At 42.5% G+C, this 27,927-nt stretch overlaps 1 protein-coding gene across 6 annotated transcripts in view; it reads right to left on the reverse strand.

The window, feature by feature from the left end:
* LOC135522527 (cadherin-7-like) overlaps nucleotides 1–27,927 on the reverse strand; it is a 172,382-nt gene that overhangs the window by 70,379 nt on the left and 74,076 nt on the right. For all 6 annotated transcript variants that reach the window (XM_064948872.1, XM_064948869.1, XM_064948871.1 and 3 more), the window contains exons 3-5: nucleotides 14,074–14,193; nucleotides 7,050–7,217; nucleotides 5,376–5,560 (exon numbers count right to left, since the gene is read on the reverse strand). In XM_064948872.1, coding sequence (XP_064804944.1) covers nucleotides 5,376–5,560; nucleotides 7,050–7,217; nucleotides 14,074–14,193 — 473 coding nt within the window. The remainder of the gene's footprint in view (nucleotides 1–5,375; nucleotides 5,561–7,049; nucleotides 7,218–14,073; nucleotides 14,194–27,927) is intronic.

Here is a 27,927-nt window from a genome sequence, read left to right on the forward strand (position 1 = left end):
ACCCCACTGCTTGATAGTGCCCATAGACCAGTCGATGTGAGGGTTATGGCTGTGAAGCCAGGGGTATCCAAGGACGAGAGGGAACTCGGAACAGGAGATCAAATGAAAGTTCATCAATTCCTGGTGTTGTGAAACTGAAAGTCGCAATGAGGTAGTGACATGAGTGACAAGTCCAGATCCCAAAGGGCTTCCATCCAATGTAGTGACCCTCATGGGTTCACTTAGAGGTTCAGAGGGAACGCCATTCTCCTTCGCCCAGACACCATCCATGAAGTTACCTGCGGCTCCAGAGTCTACCAAGGCTTGAAGGTGAAGCTTGTGGTTGTCCCAGGAGAGGGTGACTGGAATGAGCAGACGGGAGTTGGACGGATGGGAGGAGGTTATGTTTCCCGTTACAGTTCCCCCCGGTCTGTACGGGACAGAGCGTTTCCCTGGAGCCCGGGACACGTGGAACGGAAATGGCCCGGTTTGCCGCAATATAGACAGCGTCGCTCCCTCATCCGGCGGTCTCTCTCAGCCTGGGAGATGCGTCCAATCTGCATGGGTTCCGGTGGAGCCAGCGAGGATAAAGGTGGGGACTCGGAGCTGGGACTGATAGGGGCTAGAGGTCTACGGTTGAGTTCTCTCTCTCTCAGGCACTGGTCAATGCGTGAGGCCAACTTGATCAGGGACTCGAGATTGTCCGGTGGTTCCCGAGTGGCCAGTTCATCTTGGATAGTGTCGGAAAGGCCTTTCAGAAAGCACACCGTGAGCGCCTCGTTGTTCCAGCCACTTGCTGCTGCCACCGTGCGGAACTGGATGGCATAGTCCGTCACGCTGCGCCAACCTTGGTGGAGAGTCAGGAGCTGTTTGGCTGAGTCAGAACCACTGCTTGGGCCTTGAAACACTCGTTTGAATTCCTCAGCAAAGGCAGAGTAGCTGGCACAGCAGGAACTATGGGCATCCCACACAGCAGTAGCCCAGGCCAGGGCTTTTTCCGACAGCAGGGTGATGATATATGCGATCTTAGACCGGTCGGTGGGAAACGACGAGGGTTGTAGCTCAAAGGAGAGAGAACATTGGGTGAGAAACCCTTTACAAGCACTTGGATCACCTGAGAACCGTTGGTGAGGTGGAAGACGAGGTTCAGCAAGGGGGTTAACTGCCATGGGTACGTGAATCTGAGGTATTGGGACGGGAACTGTTGCCGGGGTAAGACGATCAGATATTTGCTTAATGGAAGTCAGCATCTCCGACAGAAGATGAGAATGTCTAGCCATTAAGGCCTCTTGCTGAACCAGGGCGGCTTCGTGGCGTTGGACAGTCTCCTGGTGGTGGGACAGCAAGGCAAAAAGGTCCTGGGAACTGGCTGCCTCTGGGTTCATTTTTGGCTCTGTGTTTCTGTCAGGACCCGGTTACGAACCTGGGTCTCCGGAGTGAGAAACAGTCACTTAACCAACTGAGCCACGAATAGTCAGCAGAACCCAGAAGATGAGGCAGACACAGCAGTACTTAAGACGGTGTATTTAATAAAGTAAAAAGGAGAAGTCCTTCAATACAAAAAGGCAAATCCAAAAGGTGGTAGGAATAGCACAAAAAAGCCTCAAGAGATACTCAAAAACAAAGACAGAATTCCACAAGAGCATCCACCGGAATCGACAAGAATACACAGAACACTAGGGCTGGGTGCTAACATACAAACACAGAGCACAGAACTGAGGGAAACAAAGGGTTTAAATACAATCAGGGAAAACGAGGCACAGGTGCAAATAATAATGGGGAACAAGGGAAAAAACATAAGGTCAAAAAGCACAATGGGGGCATCTAGTGACCAAAACCCGGAACAACCCTGGCCAAATCCTGACACTGATGGGGAAAAAAACAGAACAATTTGGCCATAATGACCCTCGTTATGTTTGGAGGAAACAGGGGGAGGATTGCAAGCCAAAGAACAACATCCCAACCATGAAGCACAGGGGTGGCTGCAGTGAAGCACGGGGGTGCAACATCATGTTGTGGGGGTACTTTGCTGCAGGAGGGACTGGTGCCAAAATAGATTGCATAATGAGGTAGGAAAATGATGTGGAGATATTGAAGCAACATCTCAAGACATCAGACAGGAAGTTAAAGATTGGTCGCAAATGGGTCTTCCAAATGGACAGTGACCCCAAGCATACTTCCAAAGTTGTGGCAAAATACTGTAGCTTAAGGACAACAAAGTCAAGGTATTGGAGTGGCCATCACAAAGCTCTGACCTCAATCCTATAGAAAATCTGTGGCGGAACTGGAAAAGTGTGTGCGAGCAAGGCCTACAAACCTGACTCAGTTACACCAGCTCTGTCAGGGGGAATGGACCAAAATTCACCCAACTTATTGTGGGAAGCTTGTGGAAGGCTACCCCAAAGGTTTGACCCAAGTTAAACAATTTATAGGCAATGCTACCAAATACTAATTGAGTGTATGTAAATGTCTGACCCCCTTGGAATGTGATGGAAGAAATAAAAGCTGAAATAAATCATTCTCTCTACTATGATTCTGTCATTTCACATTCTTAAAATAAAATGCTGATCCTAACTGACCTAAAACGGGATTTTTACGAGGATTAAATGTCAGGAATTGTGAAAAACTGAGTTGAAATTTATTTGGCCAAGGTGTATGTAAACTTCCGACTTAAACTGTAGTTTAGGAGTATAGGTCTGCCGGATTCCAGATATCAACAGAGTGACTTTCCAATCAAGGTAAAGCATGTCCTGATTGGCTACTTTATAAGCACAGGCCACATTTGCTATAAATGTTGAGTGCATAGCCATAAAGATACTGTATTTGTATGCGCATTCCTCATGCCAACATGGCCTCGTGGTACACAAGTATATTGAAGAAATACAACAACCCTATCCAACCTTGCACATAATCAGACTCTCACAAATACATCTTTCATCCAGACGTTTATACAGTGCCTTGCGAAAGTATTCGGCCCCCTTGAACTTTGCGACCTTTTGCCACATTTCAGGCTTCAAACATAAAGATATAAAACTGTATTTTTTTGTGAAGAATCAACAACAAGTGGGACACAATCATGAAGTGGAACGACATTTATTGGATATTTCAAACTTTTTTAACAAATCAAAAACTGAAAAATTGGGCGTGCAAAATTATTCAGCAACTTTACTTTCAGTGCAGCAAACTCTCTCCAGAAGTTCAGTGAGGATCTCTGAATGATCCAATGTTGACCTAAATGACTAATGATGATAAATACAATCCACCTGTGTGTAATCAAGTCTCCATATAAATGCACCTGCACTGTGATAGTCTCAGAGGTCCGTTAAAAGCGCAGAGAGCATCATGAAGAACAAGGAACACACCAGGCAGGTCCGAGATACTGTTGTTAAGAAGTTTAAAGCTTTAAAGATTTGGATACAAAAAGATTTCCCAAGCTTTAAACATCCCAAGGAGCACTGTGCAAGCGATAATATTGAAATGGAAGGAGTATCAGACCACTGCAAATCTACCAAGACCTGGCCGTCCCTCTAAACTTTCAGCTCATACAAGGAGAAGACTGATCAGAGATGCAGCCAAGAGGCCCATGAATGAACTGCAGCGATCTACAGCTGAGGTGGGAGACTCTGTCCATAGGACAACAATCAGTCGTATATTGCACAAATCTGGCCTTTATGGAAGAGTGGCAAGAAGAAAGCCATTTCTTAAAGATATCCATAATAAGTGTTGTTTAAAGTTTGCCACAAGCCACCTGGGAGACACACCAAACATGTGGAAGAAGGTGCTCTGGTCAGATGAAACAAAAATTGAACTTTTTGGCAACTATGCAAAACGTTATGTTTGGCGCAAAAGCAACACAGCTTATCACCCTGACCACACCATCCCCACTGTCAAACATGGTGGTGGCAGAATCATGGTTTGGGCCTGCTTTTCTTCAGCAGGGACAGGGAAGATGGTTAAAATGGATGGGAAGATGGATGGAGCCAAATACAGGACCATTCTGGAAGAAAACCTGATGGAGTCTGCTAAAGACCTGAGACTGGGACGGAGATTTGTCTTCCAACAAGACAATGATCCAAAACATAAAGCAAAATCTACAATGGAATGGTTCAAAAATAAACATATCCAGGTGTTAGAATGGCCAAGTCAAAGTCCAGACCTGAATCCAATCAAGAATCTGTGGAAAGAACTGAAAACTGCTGTTCACAAATGCTCTCCATCCAACCTCACTGAGTTCGAGCTGTTTTGCAAGGAGGAATGGGAAACAATTTCAGTCTCTCGATGTGCAAAACTGATAGAGACATACCCCAAGCGACTTACAGCTGTAATCGCAGAATAAGGTGGCGCTACAAAGTATTAACTTAAGGGGGCTGAATAATTTTGCACGCCCAATTTTTCAGTTTTTGATTTGTTAAAAAAGTTTGAAATATCCAATAAATGTTGTTCCACTTCATGATTGTGTCCCACTTGTTGTTTATTCTTCACAAATAATACAGTTTTATATCTTTATGTTTGAAGCCTGAAATGTGGCAAAAGGTCGCAAAGTTCAAGGGGGCCGAATACTTTCGCAAGGCACTGTATATTGAATTACTGTGTAGTGTGAAAGCTAGCTATTGATTGCAAGAAACGGCACACAACACATCACGTTGAAAGGCATTTAAAAATGTGAGTGTTTAGAAGGTATATTGTCATATTTTTGGCTTATTGACTCATAGTTGTAGCCCTAGGTCATTGATGTGACACATTTATTGTCTGTGTTTATTGTCTGTATGACTTTCCACTCTGTGGTACTCGTCGATGACTGGTGATGGTGAAAACAAACAAAATATCATATTGAACCCTGTGACAACTGGCTTGGGGCCAACAATAGCTCTCACACATACAAAGTCTCATGGCGGCCAGTCTCAAATTCTTGAGTGGCCTGGGGATCTTTTTAAACCTTCAAAAAATACTGAAATAGTCTACAAGTAAATAAACTATTGACATAGCAGTAATGTTTTATATTTTGACCACTAAGTAAAAAGTAAGAAAAGTTTGAGTGCTATAAGGCTATAAAATAAAAGCCATTATCAACTGAATAAAAGCATGCCTATAATGCAATTGAAGTTAGACATCAAAGCATTGATATTACACAACTCTGCTTCACCATAGCATCCCATCACATTCTCAGAGTGAGTCATCATCTTTGGACAGTACAAGGCCATGGACAGACAGAGATCGATGGAAACGGACAAAAGATATGCATTCGTCACTATCCGTTTTTGTCCACAAAAAGTTTGACTTAAACTTTTGACGGACAAAGTCAGAAGTGTTGCATGCGTAAAAACAACATTGTCCATCAATGTATGAGCTCCATAGAAATTATTTTTTGGACGGATACAAAATCTCTGCATGTGTACCTTCTGAAGGATGATGACGCCCTCTTGCGTGTCCTCATCTGTGGTGATGTTGAACAACCCAGGTCCGTCCTCAATGATCCTATACTCCATCTCTGCATTGGGGCCTATGTCTGCATCCACAGCCTTGACCCTGGCCACCACGGATGCCACAGGCAAGGACTCCAGCACAGTGTACTGATAGTTCTCTGGATGAAAGAGGAGTAGTGGTTAGAGATGAGGTGGTTTCCATACTCCTTAGCAGCTCATATTTATATTGCCCCCAGCTGCCTTTGATTTCCCTCTCTCACAATGACTGGTAAAACAGCAAATTAATGGATTTTTTTCTTCTCAATTTATATGAGGAAATAGTGACTAATTATTTTCAATGAGTAGTTTTACATTGAATACATTTATGGTGGTAAGGGCAAATATTTTTTTCTTGAACATACAACTTTTAGAACAATGGAGTTGTTTGTATTCACATGAAAATGTATTACACATTCTGACACATTCACAATCCATGCTACATGAAACATAATATTTCTTGACCAAAGTGAATGGAAGAATCCCCGATCCGTGCATAATACAGTTGAAGTTGGAAGTTACACCTTGGCCAAATACATTTAAACTTTAAAAGGTTTTTCACAATTCCTGACATTTAATCCGAGTAAAAATTCCCTGTCTTAGGTCAGTTAGGATCACCACTTTATTTTAAGAATGTGAAATATCAGAATAACAGTAGAGAGAATGGTTTATTTTGGGGTTTTATTTCTTTCATCACATTCACAGTGGGACTGTTACGTCCGTCGTTGAATGAAAGAGACAAAGCGCAGCATGGAAGGTTTTCATGATATTTAATACTGAAACTACGCCAAAACAACAAAATAAACCAACGTAAAGTTCTGCAGGGCTCGACAGCAACTGTAGAAAACCAAGATCCCACAAACTCAGGTGGAAAACCAGCTGCCTAAGTATGATTCCCAATCAGAGACAACGATAGACAGCTGCCTCTGATTGGGAACCGTACCTGGCCAACAAAGAAATAGAAAACTAGAATGCCCACCCAAATCACACCCTGACCTAACCAAATAGAGAAATAAACAGGCTTTCTAAGTTCAGGGCGTGACAGTAGGACAACAGTGCTTGGTTAAAGCGGCCGGTCGGTAGTCCTATCAGAGGTAAAGCAATTGCCGGGGCCACAGATTATCATGAGAAGCACCTCACGCCTTTGAATCCCAACACCTGTCCTGGAACCCATTAGTGGGCTGTGAAATAGGCTGATGACAATTTGTTTTGCCTAATCGTTGTATCTACATTCTCCCTTCACTCTGACATGGAGTGAGGGGAGGAGAGTTTTATACTTCCTAGGGTATCCTACATTTGAAGCCTTCGATCAAAAAAGTAATAAATGTGCTGTGAACACCCCGATGATCAGATGGAGAGATACACAATGTTTAGCAAAATTACACATATGCATGAAAGGGGTACTGTGGTGAAATGAATCTGCAATATAAAGTATAGCCTACATTTTCACTCAAAGCTTTCTCCCCAAAACTGTCATTGTGAATGAGAGTGATTTTAGAGATTCATGTCAAACCGCCACAATAGTGAGACTGAGATGACAGTGAATGCAGGGGTTCAGGGTGAATGTTGTCAGTGTCAGTGATGCACAGAGTATAAAGGACTCAGTCTTACTGCGAGAGAAGTGTGGCGGGTTGTCGTTGACGTCGGTGAGAGTGATTGTGACAGAGGTGGTGCCTGAAAGGCCGCCCATCTGGCCCACCATGTCTTTGGCCTGGATGACCAAAACGTATTGGTCTTTCACCTCTCGGTCCATGTTGGGCAGCGCTGTCCGGATGATGCCTGGAGAGGAGAAAGAGGGCGGTTCAGAGATAGAGAGAGGGATGACAGGAAAGAGGAGAAAGGGATGACAAGATTGGAGAGAGAGGAGGGAAGGACAGGAGTGGATAGAGAGAGGGGTGACAACAGGGGGATGATTTTTGTACGGAGAGCTAAGGGGTGAAAGCATAGTTTGTGGGAACATTGCCACTGACAACCCACAAGCATACACTCTCATAGCAACATTGTGAACTGAGCCTGGAGACTTGACAAAATGATGCATACAATTCACAAATTAAGCCTAGGATCACTGAGGAAAAACATTGTTGAGGTATTTAGACCAACTGCCTAAGACTCTGTTAAGTGTTTTCTTTTCTCTCTCTGTCTTTCTTTATCAATGCCATTAAAGCACTCAGGCTGAAAAGTGTTATTGGCCAGTCTAAGTAAATGGCTCAATTAGTGAAATTATACGCCGCTGTCCACCTCTTTATCTGAGGCCTCTGCCATGCTCTCGCTATGCCATAATGATAGTCAATAAAGCCAATTAGTTGTCAATATCCATACAGAACAAACTAATGAATAGTGGGTGTAGTTTTCCTAATGGGAGAACCACAGCTGCCTCTTCTTCAATGCTTTAGTTCCCTGTTTTAGACGAGAAATCAACATGTCAGTTGAGAAGCTGATTTATTTTTAACTCCTGATGCATTCATGTTCATCAAAGTATCTGTCTATGGAGCTACTGTATGTGTGGATGTGTGGATCAGATCCATCCATCTGCTCCTATATCCTAGCTGTATATCCCTTTCCTCCATCCACTCATTCATCGATTCATCAGGTTTACTGCTGGTTTCTCCCACTGTGTAACCCTGTAGCCAATTAAAGAGCATCAATAGTGCTCCAGTGTCAGCTGCTGTGACACCTGTGAACCCTGTTTGCTGACATGCATGAGAGAGTTAGCTTCAAGCCATCAATCCAACAGAGGTCCGTCAAACCAGGCTAGGTAAAAAATGAACGAAACATTCCTTGTTCTCTCAATCAATCAAAATTATTTATAAACTCTTTTTACATCAGCAGATGTCACAAAGTGCCATACAGAAACCCAGCCTAAAACCCCAAACAGCAAGCAATGCAGATGTAGGAGCACGGTAGCTTGGAAAAACTGTGGTAGAGAGAGATTTGAAAACAGCAGGTCTGGGACAAGGTAGCACTTCCAGTGAACAGGTCAGGGTTCCATAGCCGAAGGCAGAAAAGTAGAAACTGGAGTAGCAGCATGACCAGGTGACCTGGGGAGAGCCAGTTAGTTCTGAGGCATGGTCCAAAGGCTCAGGACCTCCAAGAGGGAAAGAGAGAGAATTAGAGGGAGCATACTTAAATTCATACAGGACACCAGAAAAGACAGGAGAATAACACCAGATGTATCAGACTGACCCTAGCCCCCCGGCACATAGACTATTGCAGCATAGATACTGGAGGCGGAGACAGGGAGGGTCGGGAGACATGGTGGCCCCGTCCGACGAACCCCCCAGACAGGGCCAACCAGGCAGGATATAACCCCACCCACTTTGCCAAAGCACACCAGCGCACACCACCAGAGGTGGTATCAACAGACCACCAATCTACTACCCTGAGACAAGGCTGAGTATAGCCCTTGAAGATCAGGTCAGGGACTCAACCTACTCAAGTAACGCACCCCTCCTAGGGATGGCATGGAAGAGCACTAGTAAGCCAGTGACTCAGCCACTGAAATAAGGTCAGAGGCAGAGAATCCCAATGGAGAGAGGGGAACAGGCCAGGCAGTGACAGCAAGGGTGTTTCGTCACTCCAGTGCTTTTCCATTCACCTTCGCACCCCTGGGCCAGACTACACTCAAACATAGGACCTACTAAAGAGTTGAGTCTTCAGTAAACATTTAAAGGTCGAGACTGAGTGTGCGTCTCTCACATGGATAGGCAGACCATTACATAAAAATGTAGCTCTATAGGAGCTGCGCCACTCTGGCTCCCGAGTAGCCACGGTCTAAGGCACTGCATCTCAGAGCAAGAGTCATCACTGTAGTCCCTGATTGGGAGTCTCGTAGGGCCACACACAATTGGCCCAGCGTCGTCCAGGTTTGGCTGGGGTAGGCTGTCATGGTAAATAAGAATTTGTTGTTAATAACTGACTTGCCTAGTTTAATAAAACGGGAGAAAGCCCTACCTCCAGCTGTTTGCTTAGAAATTCTAGGGACAACACAGAGACAAAGAACACAGTTCTAACTTGAAAGAACAAAACAGTCTTAAGAATTTCTGAAGAAGTTGGCTGTTATAAAAAGTTGGCTAATGGCCACCAAACCACCCCGCCCCAAAATAAACAACAGCTGCTTCCCAAAAAACTTTAAATGAAGCCAGTAAGAAAATAGGTTGTGTTTGAAGCTGGCAGTAAACCAAGTGAATCATCTCACTAAGCAAAGAAAGGCTTCACATCACTGTTAACCCCGCACCATGACCGTGTCATTCGTGGGGAGAGCCGATGATTAAAATCCTTCTGTGGCTGTTATGGCATGGCCCCGCATCGGCATTGTACCGTGTGTCCCTGTGCAGCCGTAAAAGACACATTATAGCAGCCGCGTATTTCCTCTACCCAGCGCTGGCGGCAGAGGGGTAGGCCACTCTCCCTGTATAAAGCCTAGGATCCTTGATACTTGTCCAGGGAAGAGGAAATAAAAGTGTGGGGACTGGAGCGCTTTGCTAGGATAGGAGCCCCTCTGGCCTACCATCCGTGTAGCTTTGAGAGGTAACGATGAAGGTGATGGACACTTAAACAAGAGTGGTAGGTCAGAGGGGTCCGCTTACACCCAATTGTTCCACGTAAGATAAAAACAGGCCATATAGAGTACACTGGGAATTGTACAACCTCCGAGCCAGGTGGTTGACTTTTAGTTTGTCCATGAAAAGCCACCTTCCATGCATACTCTACATCTAACTCTTATCTTTTGAAAGATTCCAACCCAGAGCACAGATACGTATTTGAATAAAAATTGATCTCACTCATTGTAACGTCTGCTTCCGACTCACTCTCAAACAAGTAGATCCCCTGAACGCAGCTCACTCTCTAGATCCCAATCACCTGAATTCTGATCACCTGTTCACACACCTGTATGTCATTATCTTACACTATTTAGTTTAGTTCTTTGCACCCCATCATGAGGTATTCTTTGTTTTGTGACACACCTCTATACGGAGCTCTGTTTTTCCCGTAATTTACTTCTCCCGTGTATGATAGTTTTGCCTGCCTAAATAATGATGCCTTTTTGACTATTCCCTGCCTGTACTTTTCCTATCGGATTTCCTGTTATAAATCTATTGCCTGATCTCCCGGACGACGTTACTAGCCTTTTCCCTTCCTGTACTGTTGCCTTTTTGGACCCCTGTGTATGACCTTTGATGGGGTCATGATAGGGGCTGCACCAAATGTTTAATATATTATAATAATTGATTATGCTTATGTATGTTGCTATGGGACCCTCCTCCTCCACATTTATAGGGTCCTAGACTACAGATTAACAGTATATGTATTGTAAGGTTTAACATTGTTTCACAGTTATTTTCTAGTCTCTGCCTCTTATAAAGAAACGGTCTGTGAGAAAAGCAACTCAAAGATAAACACAGAACCCTGCAGGGGAAAGAGATAAGAGACTAGTAAGACATTCCACTATAAATCAACCTGGAAAGTGGACATTTACTGCTAAGCATTTAGATAACGCTGAAACTATGTTTGTATAGCTGTGGATGCATGGGCTTGGTCTCATGAGTAGAAGGTAATGACGTAGGCAGTTACATCACAGGGGGTTGACTACAACCATGATAAAAGCAACTTGGGACTTTTCCTATTTGGCAGAACTCAGGAGAGACATGAGTTGTATGTGTGATGTTTGATCTTTGATTTCTGTCTACAGCTGTATTTTGATTAAAATTGTTATGATTCATAAATGCATATTTTGAGTGTTCCTTATTTGTTAAGTAAAAAGCTGAGCACAGAAAAACTGAACAAACACCTTCTGCCTGCCCCTGGACCGAGTTACCTGCCTCCTCCTGTGGCCCTTTACAATAAATACCTGCTACGCCCTGCGCTTGAAACCAACTCTTTGTCTCCCATTGTGTTCATTACACTCATACTGTGAAAGATTCCCAGACGGAACTAGTATCAGCTGAGTCTTCTTTCGCCACCTTGACTCTGTATGATACGTTAAATGTCCCATCTCTTGGTGGTCTGGATGTGGTGTAACATTCAACTGTCATGACATTGGCCTGGGGGTTGGTTTATGACTGTCATAAATAACTCTTCCCCCCTTTTTCCTCTCTTTACCCTACTAAGGTTACATTTGCAAAACCCCTTGGTTAACATAGAGATTCTGGGAATGTCAGAATGTGGGGGGAAATTAACTATATTCTGGTAATCCGAACAATTGAACATATGCAGTGGTACTTAATGAATATGATGTCAGTTCGGTTGTCATCTGAGACATTCTCATCAATGATAAGATTACATAAACTCCACAATGGAAAGTCTATACATCAGAGTTATCAGATTCACATGGAATTGTTGTTAAAGTTTGAATATGAAATTATTTGTGATGGGATGAAATGTGGTTTTAGCTTCTAAAATGTGAGATTGGGTTTGGGTTTTAGGGTTTTCATAAGTTAGGGCCTGTCACGCCCTGGCCTTAGTTATCTTTGTTTTCTTTATTATTTTGGTTAGGTCAGGGTGTGACATGGGGGATTTATGTGTTTTAGTCTGGTCTAGGGTTTTTTGTATGTTTATGGGGCTGTTTCCTTTCTAGGTAGTTTGTCGGTCTATGGTTGCCTAGATTGGTTCTCAATTAGAGGCAGCTGTCTATCGTTGTCTCTGATTGTCTCTGAAAATTATCTCGCGTTGAATCAACACTATCAGTGTTAAATTTAACACTGGGTCACAGTATATATTGGTCCACACTTTTCAGTGTTAAATTAACATTGTGCTTAGGGCTGACGCTGTTACACTTCGTCAGTATTAGGGACTTTACACTTTTAGTGTTATGCAATAACACATTATAAAGTTGTTTTAACACTAGGAAGTATAGTTTGAGACAATCAGGTTTTACAACAACACCGCATAATCAATCAAATGTATTATTAAAGCCCTTTTTACATCAGCAGATGCCCAGGCTAAAACTCCAAACAGCGAACAATGCTGATGTAGAAGCATAGACCACCTAAACTGGTACAACACTTCCACTTTCACAGGAGGCCAAAAACAACTAACTGAAAGCCACGCCCCCACTAAGCCACACCTCCAATATAATTTCCCAGTGTCCCTTGCCTTTAAGAGTGAATTGTAGAGTTACCACCAATGACTGTATTTGTTAGTGACAGAGAAATGGTTGTTGAAGTCATAAATGTTCAGTCATTTAGCCTTCATCTCGTGAGTTATTATGTAAATATTATCATACAAATGTAGCTCTTTATGACAATACATTACATATCTCATTAGGCCTTATTTTGAGACCTAGTTTTACCATAATACTATGGCCTGGAGCACATTGTTTACAGACCATATCAGGCCTACAAGTCACATTACGATGGTTTACAAAGTGAAGCATAATTACTATTGGAATCCAGGCAGAGTTAGGAACAGCTGGAATTTTCATTCACCCACAACCTGCATTCAGAATGGCTGTCAAGATTGTGAACAGTAATAAATGAGACTACCTAAACCATTTAAACTGGAAATACCATTTCAGTAATGTGTGCAATAAATCTAACTAACTGATTGGATTAGTTTAGAAAAATGTATGCTATTTATCTTTGTGCAGCATAAGATTGATTCAGTAATCAATGTACATACAAAAACACAGATAAAAAAAGCATTCCAAAAAACAACCACCTAAAGTAGAGCATGCTGGGAAATATGATAATGATCGGCATGGTTTGGATGGCAAAAAAAATTCTCCCAAGGGTAAAACACTCCCAAACTCAACTCTGGTTATTATCATCAACACTCGGGTTATTTTCAAACCAATGAGTGGTAATTTAAAGATGAATTATGAAGAAATCGCTCAGCCATTTCCAGGTTGCAAAAATTGTAATAGTTTGCTTAATTTCAGTTTGTGACAAAACAAGCAAGTATAGTGTAGAGAATCATTGTACCATATACATCGCTATGAAATATTGTTTACAAAATATTGTATTTTTAGCTGTTTGAAGCTGGTGTACAAAACCGAAAGTAAAAGACAAGAAAATGTACTTTAAGGGAAGCATAGATATAGCGCTATAGAACAAATAACCTCTTCGAAGACTTGCTCAAATGAGAGTGACAGATCTATAACACACATTTCTATGTGAATATGGTCGGTCGCCCCCAAAAAGTTACATATTGCAGCTTTCATTTTTAGAGTTCATTTAACACCTGAATCAACACTAGAAATGTTACACTGAAAAATAACACTATGTATTACTGGCCAATTTTCTGTGTGTGATAGCATACATACTGCTACCATGTGTTTCTGCTACAATGTAAACTGACATTTTCACATGAGGCATTTGAGCAGTTTGATAGTGTAGCACTTTTTTTTAAATACATAAAAAAATCCTTAGGAGTATATTTATGCACCTGTGCATCAATCTAAGAAACATCAAAATCTGTCAGCTTAAGATGGAGATATCAGTTTTTGTATGGGCTGTGTCTTAATCCACCGCATCCGCCTCTGTCGGTCTTCCGCATCTGCGGTGGTAGGTCGCCAAGCTACGGTGGTGTTTGTTAGACCAACGGCTTAGACTTTTAGTTAATAACATTTAGTCATACAGTATGTCTGACCAGTCCAGACTGCATGGTCAATTCTTATTCCCAAAAGTCAGCAGCTTACCTGTTTTTGGTTCCACTGAGAAGTAGGGTTGTCCGCTGATGATGCTGTAGACCACCCTGGCACTGTTCCCATATGTGGGATCATCTGCATCTGTGGCTGCCACTTGGACCACCATTGTTCCTGTAGACAGACAGCATCCAATTAATTATCAAGACAACATCTGCCATTTTTGTCCACCAGAGCTATTTGAAGACAAACAGCTCTCACATCAACAGTATGTGTGACAACATTTCCACAAAGCATATGTATATATTTGTGCATATGTGTGTATATATATGTTTGTAACAATACATACTGTAATAACACATTTCTGCCCAGTGTCCTTGGTGCTTGTTTTTGTGTTAAGAGGAAATGTCTTACCCATGACATTTAACATTTGGACTTCTTGATGTCATGTTAAAGTGAGTTTAGATTTTTACAAACTCAAATGTTTGTCTAAATCTTCCCAGGCGCCAAATGTTCAAGCATAAACTGTGCTCTGACTTCTTCCACAGACGCTGCTGCACAACACTGTAACCTATGGATACCATACACCGTTACCAGTGTTGGTACTGTACGCTGAAACAAATTGAGGTTCTTAAATGGTTGAAGCTGAGCAATTCGCTCATGCTTTGCTGGGCAGTACAGTCATATCTGAGTAAGATCATAACATGGTGTCAGAAGTACTTCAACCTCGTCAAATATAAAACAGGAGAGATTATTTCACAGAACATAATAATGTTACTTGAGTTTTGTCTGGGTTTAGAGAGATGAAAAGTAGTTAACAGCTGACTGCTCTCTCATGTCTTGCTATTGAGCCGAGCAGCCAAGCGGAGTCGTTGGTATGGACACTCAGACACAGACCTACCACAAGCAGAGTCCATGTAGAGTGAGCAACACTCAGGACGTGAGCGACAGACAGAGATCAGCAGCTCATGGATTTACTAATAGAGGAAGTTATTTCTGATTTTGGTTTTTGGGCAAAGCCGGGCTGGGCCTTAAATTAGGCAGAAGCAATTGGACCTGGGTAGGGTAGGGCCTGAACATCACTGGCATGGGTAGGTCTTGGCCTAAAAATTAATGCCCTTGCAGGGCTCTAATCTACGGATCATCAGAATTCTGAAAGGTTCTTGAAATGCATGGAAGCCTGTAGATGTGTCCCTTTCATAGAGCACATCCAATTGGCCAGTGTTAACTACTGTTTATTTTTCTGTGTAATATTTATAGTGTTGATTCAAGAGTTAAATTAACACTTGTTTTTATGTTTTTATGTAACAATCGTTATAAGGAGTGGACGAAGGCGCAGCATGATTTGGGTTCATCATATTTGATTTAAATGTGAACCAGCAACAAAACAATAAAGCGAAACAAACAAACGAACATACAGACTTGTTGTGCTCAAAAGCAACAATACAAAAACAAGATCCCACAAACAACAGTTGGGAAAAGCCTACCTAAATATGATCCCCAATCAGAGACAACGATTGACAGCTGCCTCTGATTGGGAACCATACCAGGCCAACATAGAAATAATAAACTAGAATACCCCCCCAGTCACACCCTGACCTACTCCACCATAGAAAATAAAGGCTTTCTATGGTTAGGACATGACATTTTGCATGAATATTTAAATTAATTAATCTTATGCTACTCAAAAATAAATAATATACATGTATCTAAACAATTCCGATCTGTTATTTGGATTTATTGCACCTGTTACTGAAATGTTTAAGGTAGTCTCATATCTTATCTTCCCAACCCTGACAGTATTTCTGAATGCAGGTTGCAAGGTGAATAACGAGTCCTATTGTTGGGTAGTGTCACACCCTGACCATAGTTTGCTTTGTATGTTTCTAAGTTTTGTTTGGTCAGGGTGTGATATGAGTGGGCATTCTATGTTGGATGTCTTGTTTGTCTATTTCTATGTCTGGCCTGATATGGTTCTCAATCAGAGGCAGGTGTTAGTCATTGTCTCTGATTGGGAACCATATTTAGGTAGCCTGTTTGGTGTTGGGTTTTGTGGGTGATTGTTCCTGTTCCTGTGTTAGTTTGCACCAGTTTAGGCTGGTTTGGTTGTTCACGTTACGTTTTTGTATTGATCGTGTTTCATCTTCATTAAAGATGTATCTAAATAACCACGCCGCATTTTGGTCCGACTCTCCTTCACACCAAGAAAACCGTTACAGGTAGCCCCATAACAGGACTTTGTGAGCCAGCATACTGTGACTTACAGACCTGATAACTATGAGTTTCAGGCCACTGTGTTAGGGTAAAATCAGGCTCTAAGTATTGTCTTCAATAATTTAATGACAACATTTTTACTCAGGAGATCCCTTGGTAAAGGCCAAAGGACTGAAAATGAATGAATGTCTCTGTCACTAGCAAACACAGTCATGTGTGGTACTGGTAACAACAACAACAAAAAATCACTAAAATGACATCCTGGCAAATATGTGAAAGGAAACTAGGTGTATGTCGCAGGTCACAGAAGAGGCATTTGAACATAAACATGATCTTTTTTTTAATCAAAATGTACAATGTGCATACTTACATATGCCTTAATAACAAACTTTTATTCCATCCATAACATAATAAAAGTGTTAGATTACCAGCCTAATTGGTTTAGCCACGGAAAAAGACAGGAACATTCTCACTAGCCATGATTGGCTGAGATAATGGCTGGGCTGGACATGCCGGGAGATGAGTTTTGATCGGTCTGTAATGTATAATGTGTAATGTGAGTTGTTTCGAATGTGTTGATAGTCCTTTCTACCGTGCCGTTTTTGAAAGATATAATGTTAGCCATCAAGAACAACAGAAGTTTTGCTACTTTTCTCAACAACATTGATGTCATGAATTTAGCAGGCGCTATCGAACAGATCAGTTGGAATGAGTGATGGGCTACTTTCTGCACATGCCACGGTCAATGTATCAACCGGAGTGACTTGACACAACGCTGGCCAAACAATATTTAAGTTGGCTACAAACAAAACAGAGTTAAATGGTTCCAGTCTGCCATGAAGCATTCATCCATGTATACAGGTAAGAATCTAGCTGCATTTTCAGATATACATTTTTAATTTTGTCAGAAAGTAATTTTTTATTGCAGGTTAAAACGTACTGTTAGCTAGCGAAAGTTAGCTTGCTGGCTCGCTAGCTGACGTTATGTGTATGATCTGTGTAGTACTATTATTCGAATCAGAAATCAATTTGCATTGCTAGTTATAGCCTAATGTTAGTTTACATTTAACCTAGTTTGTTAGCTTTAGCTACCTGCAGATTCATACTACAGCTATGACAATGTTTGTATTGGTAGTAGTATGAGTTGGGATTATGTTGGTTCATTCTTTAGCTAGCTACCTAGCTAGCTATGTATCTAAACAAAAGACTCCACTTCGGCAGGATTCTTACATGACCCATCAAATTAGCCCGGTGTGTCTGGGGGTGATTAAGGCCATCTATTGTTTTTCATGAACATGTGTACATGTCTAGACAGTAGTGACCCATCCACTTCGCTAGATGTGGCTGGGGGTGGTTATAGCATTTCCTTCACATGACCCATCAATTTAGACAAGTGTGTTAGGTAATCTAATAATTCAAAAATATTTCAAAAATATTTTTATCTGGACACTTTCTCTTTTTGGATATTGTTACTATGCAAGTATTCATTTCAGGTAGCCTAGTGGTTAGAGCATTGGGCCAGTAACCGAAAGGTTTCTAGATTGAATCACCAAGCTGACAAGCCTAAAAATCTGTCATTCTGCCCATGAACAAGGCAGTTAAAACCTCTTAGAGATCGGGCTACTTTTTTCAACATTCTGTTAACCTGTTGGAACTCTAGGGGCGCAATTTCATTTTTGGATGAAAAACGTTCCCGTTTTAAACAAGATATTTTGTCACAAAAAGATGCTCGACTATGCATATAATTGCTACTGTTCGGAAGAAAACACTCTGACGTGTCCAGAAATACAAAGATCTTCTCTGTGCGTGCCCTTTAACGTGAGCTTCAGGCAAAACCAAGATGAGATGGCATCCAGGAAATGACAAGGATTTTTGAGGCTCTGTTTGTCATGATCTCCTTATATGGCTGTGAACGCAAGAGGAATGAGTCTGCCCTTTCTGTCGTTTCCCCAAGGTGTCTGCAGCATTGTGACGTATTTGTAGGCAGATCATTGGAAGATTGACCATAAGAGACCACATTTACCACGTGTCCGCCCGGTGTCCTGCGCCGAAATTGGTGCGCAAAGTCACCTGCCAGTATTTTTCCAAACAATACAGAGAGTACAGCAAGCTTCCACGAACTGCATGTCAATGAAGAGATATGTGAAAAAACACCTTGAGGACTGATTCCAAACAACGTTTGCCATGTTTCGGTCGATATTATGTAGTTAATCCGAAAAGGTTTTACGTTGTAGGTGACTGCATTTTCGGTTCGTTTCAGTAGCCAGGCGCAATGTAGAAAACGGAACGATTTCTCCCTACGCACAGACGCTTTCAGGAAACACTGCGCATTTGGTGTGTAACTGAGAGTCTCCTCATTGAAAACATCAGAAGCTCTTCAAAGGTAAATGATTTTATTTATTTGGTTATCTGGTTTTTGTGAAAATGTTGCGTGCTACATGTTATTCAAAATGCATTGCTAGCTTTGCATACTCTTACACAAATTAGTCAATTTCTATGGTTCAAAAGCATATTTTGAAAATCTGAGATGACAGTGTTGTTAAGAAAAGGCTAAGCTTGAGAGCAGATGCATTATTTTCATTTTATTTGCGATTTTCAGAAATCGTTAACGTTACATTATGCTAATGAGCTTCAGGCTATAACTGTATACAGGGTTTTTTCATAGCCAAACGTGAACAAAACGGAGCGATTTGTCCTACACAAATAATATTTTTTTGAAAAACTGCACATTTGCTATGTAACTGAGAGTCTCCTCATTGAAAACATCCGAAGCTCTTCAAAGTTAATGATTTTATTTATTTGGTTATCTGGCTTTTGTGAAAATGTTGCGTGCTACATGCTACACAAAATGCTATGCTAGCTTTGCATACTCTTACACAAATTAGTCAATTTCTATGGTTTAAAAGCATATTTTGAAAATCTGAGATGACAGTGTTGTTAAGAAAAGGCTAAGCTTGAGAGCAAATGCATTATTTTAATTTTATTTGCGATTTTCAGAAATCGTTAACGTTGCGTTATGCTAATGAGCCTGAGGCTTTAGTCACGATCCCGGATCCGGGATGGGGAGTTTCAAGAGGTTAAAAATCGCGCAACATTTCAACGTCCTGCTACTCATGCCAGGAATATAGTATAAGCATATGATTAGTATGTGTGCATAGAAAACACTCTGACGTTTCTAGAACTGGTTCAATGGTGTCTGTGAATATAACAGAACGAGGTCCGTGGTCAAAATCGCAAGGAAACCTGATCACAAAATCGACAAAGAAAAAAATCTGTCCGCCAGTCTCGGTATGTCTATGGCTTGCCATAAATGATAGGACTGGGCTTGCAATTCCTACAGCTTCCACACGATGTCGCCAGTGTTGTGATTACCAGGGCTCTTTATCCTTGGTCGGATCACTGAATAGCACATCCTGTCTTCAGGTGCGCACCCGGAAAAAATGTCCGTGAGAAAATGGACTTCGTTTTGAAAACTTCTATCTATTGAATACAGATCGCTCCGTGATCAATTTGATCGTTTATTAACGTTTACTAATACCTAAAGTTGGATTACAGAAGTAGTTTGAAGTGTTTTGTCAAAGTTTATAGGCAACTTTTTTAATTTTAAAAAATAATGTTGCGTTTAAAAACTGTGTTTTTCCTGGATCTGACGGTCTTCATAAATGGACATTTTGGGTATACAAGGACCGATTTAATCGAAAAAAAAGACCCAATTGTGATGTTTATGGGACATATAGGAGTGCCAACAAAGAAGCTCGTCAAAGGTAATGAATGTTTTATCTTTTATTTCTGCGTTTTGTGTAGCGCCGGCTACGCTAATTCTTTTGTTTACGTCCCCTTCTGGTATTTCGGGGTGTTGCATGCTATCAGATAATAGCTTCTCATGCTTTCGCCGAAAAGCATTTTACAAATCTGACTCGTTGGCTAGATTCACAACGAGTGTAGCTTGAATTGAGTACCCTGCATGTGAGTTTTAATGAACGTTTGAGTTTTAACGAGTGCTATTAGCATTTGACGTAGCGTATTTGGATTTATTGTTGGCAAGGTGGGACGCTAGCGTGTTGGGTTGGCCAGAGAGGTTAACCCACTGTTAATAGGCCATCATTGAAAATAAGAATTTGTTCTTAAATGACTTGCCTAGTTACATAATTATTTATCTAGTGAATGTGACAAGTAAACATCGATTTTATTTTATATCGCGTGTGTTTACCTCATGGCCTCACATGTGAATCCTTAAAGAGATGGATGGGTGAAGAGGGTGTGAATGATGCTGAATGGGTGTAGACCAGAAAAAGCTCTCCAGTAGACGTACCAAAACATTTCAGGGGCATTTTCTCAAAAGTGGGGTTACAAGTTAATCAGCTTACAAAGCAAAATTACTTTCCCATTGTTCCTCAATTGCAGTGTATGATATACCATTTTGTAGCACTGTTATCCAATGTAAAAACCACCATTTCAAATATTGCTACATTAGACCGAATCGAGACGGTCGGTCACATATGCAAATAAGTCTTAACCCTACAGCAGGTCTATTTAATTCCAGTCCTAGAGGGACATTTCTGGTTTGGGATTTATATATGGTTCTTCAAAGACTCATCATCCCATTTTTGTATTTTCAGAGACTGTATAATTGCTCCCCTATGGCATTGCTTCCAAGAACCTTATTTGGTTCCAACTTGCACCTTTATTTTTGTGTACCATTCTACAAGGTCATACGGTTGCTACTTGTTATCGGGATAGTTTGCTACATTTAAGGTGCAACTTTTGTTTGTAGAAACCTGTGAAAGGAACTGGTTAGAAACAGCATATATATTACTGTGAAGGAAAGTACATGGCTATTTATGTGAATGTGAATGTACTGTGATGACTATGATTGTCACGCCTTGGTCTTAGTATTTTGTGTTTTAGTTTATTAGTTAGTCAGACCAGGGTGTGACATGGGGTTATTATGTATTGTATTTTCGTATTGGGGTTTGTAGTGTTTGGGATTGTAGCTGATTAGGGGTGTGTGTGTGTTAAATAGGTTGGCTGCCTGAGGCGGTTCTCAATCAGAGTCAGGTGATTCTCGTTGTCGCTGATTGGGAACCGTATTTAGGTAGCCTGGTTTTCGCCTTGTATTTCGTGGCTGATTGTTCCTGTCTCTGTGTAGGTTGCACCAGTCAGGCTGTAATAGGTTTCACGTTCTGTTTGTTGTTTTGTATTTATTAGTTATTTCGTGTATAGTTCGTTCGTTTGTCTTCCTAATAAACATGAGTAACTTACACGCTGCATTTCGGTCCGACTCTCCTTCAACAAAAGAAGAACGCCGTTACAGAATCACCCACCACACTCGGACCGAGCAGCGTGTCAACAGGCAGGAGCAGCGCAAAGAGGAGCAGCGCAAAGAGGAGCAGCGTTTTAAGGATTTCTGGACATGGGAGGAAATCCTTGACGGAAGAGGACCCTGGGCTAAACCAGAGGAGTGTAGCCGCCCAAAAGTGCAGCAGGCGAAGAGGAAACAGGAGCTAAACGACAGGCAACGACAGCTGGAGAATCAAAGGGAGGTGGAATTATTCAGAGAATGGACATGGGATTTAACGACGTGGGAAGAAATAGATAGGTGGGCGGCCGACCCAGAGAGAGTGCCGGAGCCCGCCTGGGATTCACTGGAGCAGTGCGAAGAGGGCTATCGAAGAATGGAGTTGAAAAGAAAGTCACGGCGGCGCAGAGCGAAAACCGAAAAGCAGCCCCAAATTTTTTTGGGGGGGGGGCTATCAGGGAGTATGGCTGCGTCAGGTAGGAGAACTGCGCAATCTCCCTGTGCTTACCGGGGGGCTAGAGAGACCGGGCAGGCACCGTGTTATGCAGTGGTGCGCACGGTGTCCCCAGTGCGGGTGCATAGCCCGGTGCGGTATATTTCAGCTCCGCGTATCGGCCGGGCTAGATTGAGCGTCGAGCCAAATGCCATGAAGCCGGCTCTACGCATCTGGTCTCCAGTGCGTCACCTTGGGCCGGTTTACATGGCACCAGCCTTGCGCTCTGTGTCTCCGGTTCGCCTACATAGCCCAGTGCGGGCTATTTCTCCTCACAGCACTGGCAGGGCAACCGAGAGTATTCAACCAGGTAAGGTTGGGCAGGCTCGGTGCTCAAGAGCTCCAGTGCACCTGCACGGTCCGGTCTATCCAGAACCACCTCCACACCCCAGCCCTCCAGTAGCAGCTCCCCGCACTAGGCTTCCTGTGCGTGTCCTCGGCCAAATACCACCAGTGCCAGCACCACGCATCAGGCCTTCAGTGCGCCTCGCCTGTTCAGCGCAGCCAGCGCTTTCTCCCTCTCCTGCGCTGTTGGAGTCTCCCGCCTGTTCAGCGGTTCTAGAGCCTTCCTCCTCTACAGCGCTGCCGGAGCCTCCTGCCTGTATAGAGCAGCCTGAGCTTCTAGTCTGCATGGAGCAGCCAGAGCTGTCAGTCTGCAAAGAGCTGCCAGTCTGCATGGAGTTGCCAGTCAGCCAGACTCTTCCAGATCTGCCAGTCAGCCAGACTCTTCCAGATCTGCCAGTCAGCCAGACTCTTCCAGATCTGCCAGTCAACCAGACTCTTCCAGATCTGCCAGTCAGCCAGACTCTTCCAGATCTGCCAGTCAACCAGACTCTTCCAGATCTGCCAGTCAATGACATTTATGAAGTGGGGTCCACGTCCGGAGCCGGAACCGCCACCATGGACAGACGCCCACCCGGACCCTCCCTATGGTTTTGAGGTGCGTTCGGGAGTCCGCACCTTAGGGGGGTTCTGTCACGCCTTGGTCTTAGTATTTTGTGTTTTAGTTTATTAGTTAGTCAGACCAGGGTGTGACATGGGGTTATTATGTATTGTATTTTCGTATTGGGGTTTGTAGTGTTTGGGATTGTAGCTTATTAGGGGTGTGTGTGTGTTAAATAGGTTGGCTGCCTGAGGCGGTTCTCAATCAGAGTCAGGTGATTCTCGTTGTCGCTGATTGGGAACCGTATTTAGGTAGCCTGGTTTTCGCCTTGTATTTCGTGGGTGATTGTTCCTGTCTCTGTGTAGGTTGCACCAGTCAGGCTGTAATAGGTTTCACGTTCTGTTTGTTGTTTTGTATTTATTAGTTATTTTGTGTATAGTTCGTTCGTTTGTCTTCCTAATAAACATGAGTAACTTACACGCTGCATTACGGTCCGACTCTCCTTCAACAAAAGAAGAACGCCGTTACAATGATTGAAATACCTATGAATAATGCTTGAATAAAAGGTTGGAAAATTCATGTACCCATTCTTAGAACTAACATAATGCATTTGATTTTAATAAAGTGATTGTAATGACACTGTTAGCATGTTGATGTTCCATATTTCCTAAAGAAGTTTGCCTTTTCCTTACTGGGACCTGAAGGAGGGATGCCACCTGAGTATCAAAGCACAAAAGTCCAGTAATCTCCGCTACCAGTAATCACCATTTACCTCTATTGTTCTGTTGTGAACTATGTTATGAACTATGTCACTAAAGCACCTTATACCACCCACCATTGCGACTTGTATGCTCTAGTCGGCTGGCCCTCGCTACATATTCGTCGCCAGACCCACTGGCTCCAGGTCTTCTACAAGTCCATGCTAGGTAAAGCTCCGCCTTATCTCAGTTCACTGGTCACGATGGCAACACCCATCCGTAGCACGCGCTCCAGCAGGTGTATCTCACTGATCATCCCTAAAGCCAACACCTCATTTGGCCGCCTTTCGTTCCAGTACTCTGCTGCCTGTGACTGGAACGAATTGCAAAAATCCCTGAAGTTGGAGACTTTTATCTCCCTCACCAACTTCAAACATGTGCTATCTGAGCAGCTAACCGATCGCTGCAGCTGTACATAGTCTATTGGTAAATAGCCCACCCTTTTTCACCTACCTCATCCCCACACTGTTTTTATTTATTTACTTTTCTGCTCTTTTGCACACCAGTATCTCTACCTGTACATGACCATCTGATCATTTATCACTCCAGTGCTAATCTGCAAAATTGTAAATATTCGCCTACCTCCTCATGCCTTTTGCACACAATGTATATAGACTCCCCTTTTTTGTACTGTGTTATTGACTTGTTAATTGTTTACTCCATGTGTAACTCTGTGTTGTCTGTTCACACTGCTAAGCTTTATCTTGGCCAGGTCGCAGTTGCAAATGAGAACTTGTTCTCAACTAGCCTACCTGGTTAAATAAAGGTGAAATAAAATAAATAAATAAATAAAAAAATGTTCTGGCTGCTGATAGAGACCAGAGTTTTATCTGTAACCTACAAAACCAAGTGTACTGAGCAGGTATTCTGACATGCAAAACAACTTGGCCTCAATGGAGAGCCACTGCCAATCTTTTTTATTGAATTTATTACAAAGAATTATACACCCAGAATAAAATGTTATATTAAATTCAATTATTTGTGTGAGAATCAAGGACATTAAGGCTCAGACTTTGCGTCATTGGTAATCTTGAAGCTGACGCCACGTTTCTGACTGGACAAATGTGCAATTATCAGCCGGTAATGTAGGAGATGTAACCTTGTTTGCCCTGTTGCCATTGAGCATGGTCAGATGAATAGGCTGATTTATATTTGTATATTTCACTTTAATAGCCTTGCAGTTCTGGTGGTATTTTAGGCCCATATTGTAGCACATAAAGGAAAGTGCTGTCTTTTACAAAGCAGGTTATATTTTATTTATCAGCAAACACCCTTATAATAAGCCCACTTTCTTGCATGAACCGTATTTTACCGGCTCTTGTAGAATGAACTGATCATGGAAATTGTAGATTAGACCGCCCTATTTCCATCATAAACCAGAATTAACAGGCACTGGCCCTGAATTTGAGCAATATAATAGAAAAAGGCAAGAAGTTATGTGGACAGCCAAGATTATATCATCACCTCTTATTCATGGCAGGTTATCCTCCTATGGCCGCGGTCCCTGTACAGGGATCAAAATCAGCGGAAATTCCAGAGCACCAACTAATAGTACTCGATACAACTCAAACTTTCATTAAAACACACATGCAGGGTACTCAATTAAAGCTACCCTCGTTGTGAATCTAGCCAACATGTCAGATTTTTAAAATGCTTTTCGGCGAATGCATGAGAAGCTATTATCTGATAGCATGCAACCCCCCGAAATACACGAAGGGGACGTAAACAAAATAATTAGCGTAGCCGGCGCTACACAAAACGCAGAAATAAAATATAAAACATTCATTACCTTTGACGAGCGTCCTTGTTGGCACTCCTATATGTCCCATAAACATCACAATTGGGTCTTTTTTTCGATTAAATTGGTCCATGTATACCCAAAATGTTCATTTATGAACACCGTCAGATCCAGGAAAAAACTCTGTTTCAAAACGCAACGTCATTTTTTTAAATGAAAAAAGTTGCCTATAAACTTTGACTAAACACTACTTTTGTAATCCAACTTTAGGTATTAGTAAGCGTTAATAATCAATCAAATTGATCACGGGGCGATCTGTATTCAATAGCAGCAAGTCTTGAAATCATCGTCCATATTCTCCCTTTCATAACTTCCCGACAGGAAGTGTCTATTTCTCATTTGACCAAGGATTAACTTCAACACAATTCCCAACACAGGCGACATCGTACGGAAGCTGTAGGAACTGTAAACCAGACGCTATCTATTTTCCCTTGCCATAGACAATACAGAGACTGGCGGATTGATATTTTTTTCGTGTTTTTTGTGAACAGTTTTCCTTGGGATTTTGCCTCCTACACACGTTCTGTTATAGTCACAGACATCATTGAACCAGTTTTAGAAACTTCAGAGTGTTTTCTATCCACACATACTAATCATATGCATATACTATATTCCTGGCATGACTAGCAGGACGTAGAAATCTTGCACAATTTTTTTTTTAAAGCTGCGAGAATTCGCAGCCTCCTTAACAGGTTTTATATGACTACATTAAAACAACCAAGGTCAATCAATGCTTAAAGAGTTTTATGCATTCCAATCTCTGATTACTGCACAGTAGCAGTAGGCTAAAACTGTAACGATATTCGTTGTCGGAAGAAGAGGAATCATCGGACCAAAGCGCAGCGTGATAAGTGTTCATGCTTGTTTATTTACAACTGAACACTATAACAAAAATAAACAGGAGAATACCCGAAACAGTCCTGTAAGGTGAAAACACTAAACAGAAAGTAACTACCCACAAATAACTTTGGGAAACGCTACCTAAGTATGGTTCCCAATCAGAGACAGCGATAGACAGATGTCCCTGATTGAGAACAATACCCGGCCAAAACAAAGAAATACAAAGAGGACCGAAGGGCGCCTCTGGACGCTCCGGACCAAAGGGCGCCTCTGGACGCTCCGGACCAAAGGGAGCCTCTGGACGCTCCGGACCAAAGGGAGCCTCTGGACGCTCCGGACCAAAGGGCGCCTCTGGACGCTCCGGACCAAAGGGCGCCTCTGGACGCTCCGGACCAAAGGGCGCCTCTGGACGCTCCGGACCAAAGGGCGCCTCTGGACGCTCCGGACCAAAGGGCGCCTCTGGACGCTCCGGACCAAAGGGCCCCTCTGCAGGGAGGAGACGCAGAGACAGCCTGGTGGGTCCTGTGGCAGGGAGACCTACAGGAGGCCTGGTGCGTGGAGGCGGCACCGGATGAGGGGGAGCACTGGAGCTCTGGTGCACAGCCTTGGCACCACTCCTTCATGCTGAATGCTCACTTTAGCCCGGCCCCTTCAGAGTGCAGGTGTAGCAGTGTGATGTTGTTCCCCTAGATTATGCTAATGTTTTTCTTTGGTGTACAATATTGTACATGCATGTGATTGTAAAAGTTTTGTATATTTTGGTTTGGCCCATCGCGGGTTATCTGTATTTCCATACCCCCTTATTGTTCTCTTTTGCCTGACCTTCGGCTAGCAAGGTATGTTGTCCTTGGCTCCAAAATTGTTTAATATAAAACCGTCATAATGCTACACAGTGTACTGTTATGCTACCATAAATGTGTTACAATGTGGATAACATACAGATTTATGTTAACAAGATTCACAAAGCTTGCTAATTAGGGTATCTATTGTAACTTGTGAGTACTTGGGACAGTGTTTGAGTGAGTGTCCATGTGCTTGCGCAGGTACCTGAGAGCTAGGACTGTGCCAAGGGTAAACAATGTGTGTTGTCTCTTTGGTGTGCAGGGCAAATAAAAAAAAAATATTCAACTAGCAGACCTCCAGTTGTGGCAGTGTCCTGATTAAAAGTACACAATGTAGCATGGTTCGTTCTGCAAACTGGTGCCGCAACCTGCCGACTGTCAGGACAACCGGAGCTGTGCATGTGGATGAGATGCGCGATATGCACATGCGCATTTGTTGATGGTTTGCTATAAGTGAATTTATACTGGAAATAGTGAAGGTGAATGTAGCATATTCACTAGATAAGGGTATGTGTTTATTTGCTTGTTTTGAAGAAATGTGTTTATTGAATTTTTTTGTATGGAGTATATTACATTGCATTTTAGTGCTCTATTGAGCCATGGAACACTCAAGTCCATAAAATGAGTTGTGCTGGGGATTTTAGTGTGGGTAGAGGGAGGGGTGTCCTTGCATTTACACCATTTGTACAGTTACTGTAGCTCCTGGGAGTAGAGTGTTTGCTCGTCCTGAGTTTACAAGCACTGGGAGGGGTAGGCTGTTTACTCCACCTGACCAGGGTAT

The sequence above is a fragment of the Oncorhynchus masou genome, chromosome 30 (assembly GCF_036934945.1).
Source record: "Oncorhynchus masou masou isolate Uvic2021 chromosome 30, UVic_Omas_1.1, whole genome shotgun sequence".
Classification (NCBI taxonomy): Eukaryota; Metazoa; Chordata; class Actinopteri; order Salmoniformes; family Salmonidae; genus Oncorhynchus; species Oncorhynchus masou.